This window comes from Leptonotus elevatus, chromosome 3, assembly GCF_054856555.1.
Source record: "Leptonotus elevatus isolate MCC_2025b chromosome 3, RoL_Lele_1.0, whole genome shotgun sequence".
Classification (NCBI taxonomy): domain Eukaryota; kingdom Metazoa; phylum Chordata; class Actinopteri; order Syngnathiformes; family Syngnathidae; genus Leptonotus; species Leptonotus elevatus.
In genome coordinates this window covers 25,919,974-25,932,567 of record NC_141241.1, presented here as the reverse complement: position 1 = coordinate 25,932,567, position 12,594 = coordinate 25,919,974, and the positions used below count along the sequence as shown (strand labels likewise).

Below are 12,594 nucleotides of genomic sequence, written 5' to 3'. Positions count from 1 at the left end.
AATCACAATCCGATGCTAATGCAATATCATAATTACAGCAATTATTTGTTTGAAAAACACTTCGGGCCATAAATATTTAACAAAACGTTTGTTATCTCAGAACCTAATGTATGTGGGGCCCACCAAAAAACGGATGACCCCCTATTTAACTCTGAATAAACTTATAATCATTCACTAGTGACCCCTGCTGGCTTATTTTTATTCTGTAGGGAGTTGCTTTAGATACCAGCAATATGCCAAGGGATCCACCCCCTCCCTATCCACTCTACCAGCAATCCCAGCATGCAGTGGACCAGGTGCGTCAGTGCCAGCATCAACATCAGCGTGGTTCCCCTCTGCAAAGCGTCGCACTTGACTTCAACCCAAGCCAAGTCAGTGCCAGGAAGATGGTCTCCATCACAATATTACACACATAATACATGTCACTTGTCACTATACAGTTAGAAATTAATGACTTTTTCTGAACATTGTCACTTTTCATTCCTTACAGCACAACAATTTTGCTCCGCTCTTCTGTGACTCATTCATGGAGCAACAATTCTCCAGTCGCCACAACAAAACCTTTCCGTACCAGGTTGGTCGACTCTGTAACGATGGACAGACACTTGGGCTGTCAATAAAAATAGCAGATTTGACAGTAAAAAAAATACCAAACTGAACATTTATTGAAAAAAATAGTTATCTGCTTAAATGATACAGTCAAATGTGTGGACACTGCTCGCCTGAATATGAATACAAGCAGTTTTGCTACTCGGGGGGGGGGGGGGGGGGGGGATCGGCTAACAAGGTTAAGTCGACCAAAAAAATTGGGTGAGACATAAATTTCTGCCTAGAAACTATAATTAATCATTTGAAAACCGTTTTTGTGACCCTCAAAACTAATGTTTGGCCACTTTCGTATTACTGCAGATAATATACATTTGTTGCTGATTGACACTTTGTTCCGGTAACAAATGTTGGACAAATTACTTTATCAGCTACATTCAGCAACATAAAAATGATAACCGGTTTTGCCAACACTCTTTGGAAGTGCATTTTTAACAGTAATGTTTAATCAAAATAAATAAATAAATACATATAATAAGGTTTTTTTTCTGGATTTTACTAAATGTAAATAATTACTTGTTCTTATAATAACACGATCCAACTTGACTTGTTGGGCTCTGCTACATTAGTGAGATTTTGAGCTGTGAGACGAATATAGCTTAAGAACCACACTAGCAACTTTGCCAGCTAAAACAGCACTTTTAAGTAAGTCTGGTTTGTTAAAAACAACTAAAGAAACATTTTTGTTTCCATAATTATTTTGTTAAAAGAATACAAGCTCTCAGCGATAGCCTGTGGGCGATAATGAAAATTAATACATGGGTTTCAAGTTCCTTTTTACTGAAACGTGGAACGAGACAATGTTATCCAATTCGTCCCCTTTTAGTCACAATTTCTATTGAGCCCCCTAGCCAGTGGATTATTCATCCATCCATCCATCCATCCATCCATTTTCTTAACCACTTGTCCTCACAAGGGTCACTGGAGCCTATCCCAGCTGACTTCGGGCAGTAGGCGGGGTACACCCTGAACTGGTTGTCAGCCAATCACTGGCCACACAGAGACAAACAACCATCCACACTTACAATCACACCTATGGACAATTTGGAGTGTTCACTCAAGCACTCATTACCTGCCATGCATGTCTTTGGAATGTGGGAGGAAACCGGACTACCCGGAGAAAACCCACACAAGCACGGGAAGAACATGCAAACTCCACCCAGGAAGGCCAAAGCCCGGACTCGATCTCACGTCCTCTGCACTGGGAGGCGGACGTGCTAACCAGTCAGCCACCGTGATGCCCTGGATTATTCAGAATAAAGAAATTAAAGGAATAAATATCGAAGGAAGAGAATAAAAGATGTCCTTGTTTGCTGATGATGTGTTGTTTCAGTTATCCGACTCAGAGCAATCTCTTGAACAGATATTTTCAGTTTTGAAAAAAAAAAAAAAGGATCTTGTTCAGCCTATAAATTGTTTCCAAAACACAAATTCCTTCTTTCAATTATAGCCCCTCAGAAATGTTGAGATGGGAAACTGATTCCACGAGTTATCTCGGGGTGAATGTACGTACATAAGGACTTACCAAATTGTTCTCACTCAACTTTGTCCGCCTGAACAACAAAATTAAGGAAGACATAAGAAGATGGGAGCTGGTACCGTTTCTTGAATCAGATCAAATGATTATGCTGCCGAGGATGTTGTATCTCTTTCAAACCCTTCCAATTCATATGTCTGATTAACAGTTTCAGGATTTTTCTTTTTAATCTCAAAATGGCTTACTTTAACTAGAAACCGGATTACAAATGTCACACATTGGTCACAAATGAATATCTTGGATACAGTGAATCCGCAGTAACTGAACTGAAAAGTAGCGAAGAGAACACTGTACATATTTTGTTCTTGCTCAGTACCTTTCGGCAGGAGGTCGATCAAAATATGCATCAAATGTTACCCACTTATATTCCATTTAATTTTGTTTCTCTCTATCTCGGGGAAATGGCACCAGGACATTTGTCCTCCAATGATAAATTCCTGTTTCAGATTCTTAGTGCTGCCTGTAGGACGGCCATTACAAGGAGGTGGTTAAGATTAGGAAAAGCTATGATTGATGAATGAATTGACAAGATGCTCAGAAATAATTTTGCAATAAGACTGCAACAAGTGTGTTTCTGACCAAATGGAAAAACACAAGTACTACCCTCTTTTAGATAATGTTTAGTTGCAAGTCATTTTTGTATTCATCCATCTTTATTTCACTTTTATAGCTTTCTTTGTTAGATATCTTAAAGGTGCACAGCAGTATTCATTCTCTAGGGAGTTTTAATTACTACATTGTATTCATTGTATTCCCATATTACAGTGGAAAGAACAAATATTCAACCTGTAATTTTCAGATGTATGTATGTATGAGAACGGTGAAATGTAATTTGATGGGCATGTGAACCATGAAAGTGTTCACTAAAAGAAAGTCCTAAATTGAATTTGCGTTAAGGAACCCTGTAGAGCAAAATAAAACAACGTGTGATATGGATGAATATCAATGTTTGTAATGAATATTTATCATTGTTTAATGATTATGTTAAGAAACATGGAATACTGAGACACTTTGTTTTCTGCTTTTTGCCCTCTCTTGTCAACCATCTGCTGGCTAGTCGGACCAGTTCAGTCTGTTGGAAAATGTGATGAATTCCACAGCAGGCGGATCTTGCTTCGACCCTTCTCCATCCTCTCTGTACTCCTCCCAGGCGGCCATGGAAGGGCTGGGTGGCAGCCATGGCAACTTGCATGACCCCATGCACATGGCTTCAAACATGCTGTACTCCAATTGCAGCAGAGGACTGCCCAACATCATACTTACTGGTGAGTATTCACCATCAGACTTCTGCAGAAGACAACAGATTGAAACTACAACACAAAATAATGTTACATTCAGGCATGAAAGATAAAAATGGTCATTATAACCTGCCCTTTTTTTGGTGAATACCTTTATTTCAAGGTTAGGTCGGATGTAGCCCTTTAAGCCCGAGCGCCCCCAATTGGCGGCCTCTCTGACTTTGAAGAAGAAATTGTCTGAAACAATGCACTAATCATGAAAGAATATAATGATGTCACACATCAAATTAAACTGAAGAACTGGGGCTACAAGAATATAAAAGCCATTTTTACATGCCCCGGGCCCAAACACAGCTTCAACGCCAACTAATTTAATTAGCATTTGTGCTGTGTGCCATCTTTATTTACTTTTAACCAGTTACATATATACAAATCTCACAAGCGTTTCCTTTATTATGACACAATAATTCGAATAGACCTTGTGGTTGCAGAGATATCCTCTTTTTATTTTGGGTATGTAATTTTCGAACAAGAGCCTGAGAAATAACTTTGGCTTAAAGGGTTAAAGTGCACCATGCTTAAAAAATGTAGAGAAAACTTTTCAGATGTATTATTAACTGCTGCCTGTCGAAAGATAATGGCTTTTCTTATCATTAAAATGTGATGAGCGCTTTCAATTCGACCTCCAATGTAACATAAAATGAAAGAAAAATCCATGCAATTCATCATTCTTCAATGTAAGAGATAATAATCTATATTTGAGGCAAACCTACAACTGAAAAGTTAAAACAGTTAAACAAACTCGATAATAGCTTTAATTCCATTTTTAATTCAATACACACAAATGTATCTGGAAGGCTGCTCATTCCATTCCAAATCAAAACTTGGGGAAATATGTCAAATTTGTTATTCCTTTACAGTCAAGTAAATGTTTGGGTTGTAAAGATAAATTACTATAAGACTATTTTTAACAGATACCTCTGGGCTTAACTCAAGATGAGTTTTAAATCATGCTATTTGGAATAGAATAAGCAGCCTTCCCATTGCATTTCATTTTAATGCATAGAATTAAAACCAATTAGGATTTTAAGCTTACATCCATCCATTTTTGTCTGGTCCGGGTCGCAGGGGCAGACTCGCTCGCTGGTAAAAGGATGGGTCTGGCGAGCCCGGGACACTTCACCAAATTTAACACATCACATCCCTATTCACACCTTAGACTTGTGCTAACACTAACGACTTAGTCATATAAGACTAAGGAGGGAAAATGACTTTCACTTATCGGTCTACTCATTTGTGTTGCCAGTTCTTTAGCTATTAACTAATTTTCTCCCAAAAACGTATGAATATGTTTTATTTTAAATGTGTCAAGTGTCCCAAAGACGTATTTATACGTTTTTATGTGTGTGTTTTTTATGCTAAAGCATACGGAAGACTTTGATGCAGCCTCTCAACTGCACAGAACAGTTGAATAAATTGTAGTTATTACACAAGCGGCCAGCAGGTGGCAGCAGAGCATAGGAAATTAACCAGGACCATGTTGAAAAACCCCTCAATTACTCAGAATTCTAAAAAGATTTGTGAATAATGATAAAACTTAACTATATTCTAATGCTAATTGCTGCAAAATGGAAAGAGATACAAATATACCTTTTTTTTCCTGATAAAAGAAGAGACTTTAATCTTTCATGTTTTTTTTATAGTAACAGAACACAATATTCTGAGAGTCTTGCAAAATCAGTCAAAATCCAGTAAAACAACCGGGAGCGAAGGGGATTGCTTCCGTGAAAATGGCTGGGAGTGAATGAGTTAATGGCTGTGTTTTGAGGGAACAATACAGTTACTCTGTTATATAAGCATGAAAAGATACTAAATATCTGCAGAAATGTGAGGGGTGTGCTCACTTTTAGGATATTCTTGACAGACTGACAAACAAATGACAAAGAATCCATCCTCCTCTACAGAGACGACTGGCTGTCAATAAATAACCAGCAAGGGCATGAAAGACCATGAATCATAATGAGATGTGTTGGGCTGTTATGCAAGACCCCCCCCCCCCCCAAACCTATAGTATGCAAATATTTTGTGAACCAATTCTGGGCTACTGGATAAGTGTCATTTAAATATGAGTACTCGTGAGGTCAATGAAGCAGCCGGTGGAAGTGAATTTGAACCACTTTAATTTGTCTCCCCCTCTCCCTACAGATGAGTCCAACCTGAGTCTGTCAAAGGACATCAGCGGTGTGCTGTCGACAATGTCAGAGTGCTTCGACTCGGAAGGAGGCTTCCCGCTGGAGGACGAGCTGCACATCGAGCCCCTCAGCCTGGATGGTCTGAGCATGCTCAGCGATCCCGACATGGTGCTGCCGGACCCATCAGTCGAGGATACTTTCCGCAGTGACAGACTTTGAACGGGACACGTTATCCCCCTTTCTTGCAAACGTGAACTCACACACACACAGACAACACACAGTCACATTTGCAGTATAAAGAGCATGAATCTGAAAATGCATGTTTTCAATTGGCCGACTGCGCCATGCATTGACAGCCACTAAAAAAATCATAAAATGCATCAAATTGGATATTAAAGAAACCTGCTCCATGCAAAATTGGCATCCTCACACTTGCTTAACTCATTCACTCCCAACCATTTTCATTGTAGCAACCCCCTTCGCTCCCGGCTGTTTTACGGCCCACAGAATATTCTGTTCTATTGCTATGAAAAAAAGTGGAACCTACCAAAAGAAAGATTAGAGTCTCTTCTTTCATCAGGAAAAAAAGTGAATTTATATCTGTTTCCGTTTTGCAACAATTACCATTAGAATATAGCTAAATGTAATCATTATTCACAAACCTGTTGAAAACACTGACAAAAAGAGCTTGTTGCAACATGGTCCTGGTTGACCTACCATTGCTGTAAGCGACCTCTTCAGGTCAGAAGCTGCATCAAAGCCTTCTATATGCTCTAGCATAAAAAAACTTATAAATACGTTTTTGGGAGTGCAGGACAAAGTATTAAAAACATATTTATACGTTTTGGGGATTGAATGAGTTAATCTCATATTTGTCCGACATTGGTGGTCATGGGAGTGATCCCTCAGGCCGCCTCGCCCACTGACATCCAAAAGTCCGTGAGTTGGTCCATTGAGGAGCCTGGGCCATCCTTCTTCTCTCACCCTCCTCTTCCTCACAGCCAACCCTCGTAACCGTGGCAGTATCGTTGCCAAGGTTACATTCCCATGGCAATCCCATTAATGTGCTGAAGAGCCGCAAAGATGCCAACCCACCACAATTGACTTTTCTCACAGCTCCCGTGAGTGAGGGAATGCCAGATGAGAGGTGCTCGAGGTCAACATTCGCTTCCTTCATGCTGAGGTATCAAACAGCTTCACGCTCTCGAACAATCGTATCAGGAAAAAGATCACAGATGATGTTTGGAATCGAGAACAGATTATTTTTTGAGAGAGATACTAATATAAGTTTCAATTTTAGTATGATTAGAATGTACTACAAAACAAAAAGGGCAAACTGTTTACAAAGATATTTTACCTACGTTACTAAAGAATATAGATGTTTGGATTTATAACTAAGAGCTAAAATTCTCATATGTGCTGCATAAAGCCTATATAACCCCCTCAACAGGGAAACATTGTATGCATCAATTTTAAAAGATGAAAATAACTTTTTTCTTCTTTTTTTTTTTTACATCAGTGTATTGTATTTTAAGTTTTGTACTAAGTTGTGCTGGCGCTTGCACTGTGCTTAAATGTTGTGATAAAGGGCATGCGTTGTACTGCTGTGGATCAATTGTGTTTGCAGTACGGTAATACCCCGCGCGTGTGCGTGACTGAGTGCAGACGACTCACGTGGACGCGGGACATCGTGTAACGTTGCACTTCACGTCTTTTGCACTGATTGGTTCACGTGTCTTACACCTGCTCCAATGTGATTATGTTACCTGATAACCCAAAGAAGTTGAATGAAGCCATTATGAAGAAGGTGTCAATTAAATTGAGAATGAGAATTTTAAGTTTAATGGAGCAACTATTGATTTTTTTATGATAAAAATATAGAGGATATTTGAATATATACAGTATACATCAGGGGTGTCCAAACGTTTTCCATTTGAGGGCCAAATACAGAAAATCTGAACTCATGGGCCACAATAATGTTATGAAGAAAAATTGTGTTTAGTCCTAAAAAAAAAAAAAAATTGGTACAAATTTGTGCTTTTGCATATCTCGTAAATAAACCAATTTATTTGAAATAGTGGCACCATGTTTTTTTATATTTCAAAATGGAAGTCAATTTTAAAAATTTCTTGACAATAATATGTTATATGTGACTTCACTAACATGACATTCTGATTAATATTACATTTGTGGAAAAAGAGTTATGAAGCAAAATCCAGCCATTTATATCCATCTCATGGGCGGCCATTTTGCCACTTGCTGTTGACATCACAGTTGCTCAGGGCTCAGGCAATGACCAATTACAGCTCATCTGTTTTCTGAAGCTGAGCTTTGATTGGTTCTTACCTGAGACCTGAGCAACATTGATGTCATCTTCACTCGACAGCACGTGTCAAAATAGCCGCCCCCTGAGATGGATAAAAACGGTTGGATTTTGCTGCTCAACTCATATTCCACTAATGCAATATCAACTAGAATACCTTATTTAGATTAGTGGAGCTGCATAGAGTATATTATTCCCCCCCCCCCCCCTTAAAAAAAATGGGGGTACTTCCCCTTTAACTGTGTCAAATGAAATTTTTTGTGTATTTCACAGGCCACTGAAAAATGGCGAGCCGCAAATGGCCACTGGGTCATAGTTTGGACACCACATGTATACATATTTAGGACCATTGCGATGTTTTTATAACCAACTGATTTAGAGAAATGCGCCACTTTGGGCATTGAGTGCCCCTGTTGTCTGTTTTCACTGAAAGTCAGGAACTATATTTTTAATGAAAGCATAAAAACAAAGCATTGTTCTGACTTTGCTCTTTCAGCTATGCAATTGTTTTCTGATTTATTTCCCCCCCACCTGTTGAACAGGTACATGTACACTATGCAGTGGAACTAAACATGCAGTTTATATATATACATATATATATATATGGGCAGAACATAATGTGAAGTCTCAATATTACATGTGTCCAGTGTCCACAGTGTTTGTAAGCGTTGGGTGGGTGTCGCCATCTGGAGAATTTAAAACGCGCCTGCAGTGCCATAGGAACGGCACTAAATTTAGAACTCCCCTTAATGGCACTGTTTGCGTTTTACTTTTCAGTCAGAAGGTGATGCACGGGTACAAAAGAGCTTCACCTTTATGATGTGTGGTTGAAAATGAAGGGGGTCTTGGGGGGGGGGGTTGTTTATCAGAGTTTATATTTAGTTTGAGCTTCTATATACATTTGTACTGGCTATGTTGTAAACAGCGTGAGACGGTGGGGTCACTGTGAGTGATGGAGCCACTTTTGTGTGCATTTTTCTTTTTGTGTTTCTGTCTATGCCCTGCCTGTTTCCTGCTTTCGGTCTCTCAATTGCCTACCTTCTGCTGCCTTACATGTGTATTTGTACTTTTTATATTCCAGATAGCCACCGCTTCCTCATAGCCTGGGTTGTTTGTATCAGCTGCCTGTAATTATATTTTGTCACTTAGTATCACTTTTTTTTGTGTGTGTGTGTCTTACTTTTTAGCGACATATTATGTACAGTTCTGTTATTTAAAGAAATGTCCACTAGTGTTATGATCATTTTGTTATTTGATCTGCATCTTTATTTTTTTTCCTTTCACATAAAATTTAACTGTCTTTGTTTTTGATATATGTTAGTGCTCACCCTTTTGGTTTAATATAAACAATAAATGTCATAACTGTGTACATCAAGAATGATACTTGGTGATGTTCCTTTTTTTCCCGTTAGGTGGCAGTAAAGGCACAGGTGTGACTTCAGCATTTTGTCCAATCATTTTTATAGGATTTGCCTTCCAATCTGATCTTGCTTTTAATATGTGAGGCGCACTCATGTTGGAACAGAAAAGGGCCTTCCCGAGGTGATTTTCACACATTTGGAAGCTTGTAATTGTCCTTAAATCTTCTGGTGGAGAATTTAAGATTCGTAGGAAACTATAAGAATTAAACAAATCATGATAGATGCGATCATTTTGTTTTGGGCTTTTATTAGTGGAAAAACTGGAGACAATGACGCTCGTTTCCCATTAAATTACCCCAAACGCTATTCATTTCATGAAAATTCCCCATCTCAATTAAGATTTCACATCAATGCAACCAACCAACAATTGGAAGCCGTTTGAATGGATTTTACAGCATCAAATTAAATTATACAAGAAAGGAACTTAGAAAAAACTTTTGTCTATGCCTTAAACTGTTCAGTGTTATTAGAGTTAATGAAATAACTCAACTAAAACTGGGGAGAAAAAAAATTGTGTTGTTGCAAAAACAGTGAATGTCTGACTTTTAGACTAAACAATTCAATTATTAACATTATGATTCACTCATTTGCATTGAGCTCATTTTTTTTGTTTGCTCATCTTTTTACAGCTTGAACGGCCTTTTGACTTCTACCTCCTCGAGTGCTCATATGTGCTGTTGTGTTCATGTGGCCCAGTGAGTGCGGTCGGCCAGTGAATTAAATTTTACCCCACCTTGGAAAACCAAGCAGTATTTGAATATGTCCCCGGGTAATTGTAAAATATTGATTCCAGTTGATGTTAAGAATACAACATTCATAAACATCTTGGAATGCTGGTTTCAGTTTTTATGGGTCGCTTATTTTAAAGGGTGTAATGAAAACTAAACAACACCGATTTTGTATTTGTTCCAAGCATCCCAAAACAGATTACACGACAATTGGGCTTTATAGAGGAGTCAAATGTTCAACTTGGTTTTTGGGCCTTCAGTGGTGAGTTTTACCACCATTAACATGTCACAATTATCAATACTATACAAAACTGAAATGTAACAGTGCTACCTACAAGATCTGGAATATTTTAAAATCAAACATAAACATAGAAAACGTCATACTCACCGAATGCTAATTATGAATGACCGCTTCAGACATGTTTTGCTAGTCAAACTTGGCTTACGCTGGCCAACCAATCACAGAGGACTGAACAATACTAAAATTTTTGTGCTAACTAACCCTGTGTGCCAAATTTCCAAAGTAATTAGTTAATGAAATTGTGTTATCTTTAATATAGTTTAGGTTTGATTGGCCTGCACTGTCTTCTTATTCTGAAGGTTTGGGGCAGGTGAGATCGACATGGTAACACATTGATGCTGAAATCTGATTGGACGAAAAAAGATCTAACATTCACATATACTGTACCGCGGCCAGACCTCCAAAATGCCAAAACGACAATAACCTCAAGAAGAAATAGATACCCGTTTCCGTTTTGGTCGGGATTCATTCGAGGCAGAATGTTTGGTGTGCAAAGCTGGCACGTACATCTCCGTCGCCAACAAAGGGGCCCGGCGATTTGGACCACCATATGAGTTCAACTACCCGTTGGGGAAAGCTCTTCAGGTAAAATAGTGGACTATTTCGTCAATGCAAAAACTGATGTTAAACTTACTGCTGCAGGGACGGAGAGCCTTTGCATTTCTCCACATAACTCTAAAGTAGAGAGAATATTTTTCACTGATGCAAAGCCAGTGGACAAAGGATAGGAATAAGTTGTCTGTTGACTCACTGAAGGGACTTCTGTTTACTTAGTACAATTTCAAGCGCATGTCATGCAAAGAGTTTCATTTATACTTGACAGGAAATGAAAGATATATAAATAGAGAGAGAGAGAGAGAGAGAGAGAGAGAGAGAGAGAGAGAGAGAGAGAGAGAGAGAGAGAGATAGTAGATAGAAAAGACTTGTGTTCCATGTTCAGAGTTGGTCCACACAAGGAGTCTGGATGAGAAACATGTGCTGCTTCTGTCCATAATAGACGGATGTTACCTCGGGTCTTTCCTTTGCGTGTGAAGTGGAATAAACCACCAAAGTGTGCACAGTGTCAGAGATGTACCCACAAGCCCCTAAATCACACGCATAGGTGTCTCGCTGGAAGCAGCTCTAATGCACTGTTTCATGTCAGTGGCGCGATAGTTTGACAAATCTCTTCATTCACACATCGCAATAGAAATAACAGCTGCAGCCACTGAGCATGTAAAAATAACTTCTTATCTATCAAATCCACCAAATTGTTATTTGTGTGTGGCTTATTGCAAGCAGCTGTTCCCATGGAGCAATGATGCGATCCGATTGGCTGAGAATAACACAGCCAAGGATGTAAACAAAGGCCACAAGCCAGTCCAGTCCAGCATGTCAAGGCTTCCATTTACAGATCACACGCTGCTTCCTTCCTTTTGGGATCAAATTTGTTGGCTTGAGTGACACTATGTTATTTGAGACCCTCACAACAGCAGCGCAGACTCTTCCACCATCTGCATCCCAAACGTCCTAAAAATAAACACTACATGCCTTTTCACAGCTTTTTTTGTTTGCTTTTTTACTTTTGAGGAATCACACCACGTATTTCTTGATAGTGATCCTTAGTTTGAGGGGGCAAGTGGTGGTCTTTTTAGAACTTATAAAGCAGTGATTCCATTGCAAAATTAACTATTTATGTTAGCTTAATTGTACTTTGCTCACGAACCTTACAGTGCTGTTTTTATAGTCATTACCTTAATATGTGGCTGTCTGATTTATCTGATATATTGTACAGTATGGAACCTCTGCATTTATGCTGTTCTGAATTGGAAATTTCGCATATATCTGTTATTTATTGAAAAACTAACCACATTTAATGTTTTTGCGTCTAAAATATTGCGGTGGCTCTATCTGGTGGCATTTTACTGCTAAGCAATAATGGTTAACTTTTATTTTTGTGGTTTCTAGGCAGGGGGCTACCCATAGCCCATGATAGTGAACTGAAGAGCCTCATCTAGTAAGACTATTGATGATATTCTACGTCACGGCCTGCAAGTCGACTCCATCTGGTGTGGCGACTTTTCAGCGTAGGCTACTTCGCAGTGTTCCCATTGTGTTTACACCGAATGTTATTTTGTTATCCCCAGCTTCTTCAAACATGTAAAGAAGACATAGGCAGTGGTACACGCTGAAACATTTGATTAATGGTATCGATTGGATTAGAAACATTTGCCGGTGTCCGGACTCCATGGCGACATTCACGCTTGCT

At 38.9% G+C, this 12,594-nt stretch overlaps 1 protein-coding gene across 3 annotated transcripts in view; it reads left to right on the top strand.

The window, feature by feature from the left end:
- crtc3 (CREB regulated transcription coactivator 3) overlaps positions 1-9,274 on the top strand; it is a 45,057-nt gene extending 35,783 nt beyond the window's left edge. For all 3 annotated transcript variants that reach the window (XM_086072048.1, XM_086072049.1, XM_086072047.1), the window contains 4 exons: positions 210-371; positions 491-574; positions 3,201-3,408; positions 5,587-9,274. In XM_086072048.1, coding sequence (XP_085928174.1) covers positions 210-371; positions 491-574; positions 3,201-3,408; positions 5,587-5,792 — 660 coding nt within the window. In that variant the 3' untranslated portion in view covers positions 5,793-9,274. The remainder of the gene's footprint in view (positions 1-209; positions 372-490; positions 575-3,200; positions 3,409-5,586) is intronic.
- Positions 9,275-12,594: the final 3,320 nt, after the last annotated feature.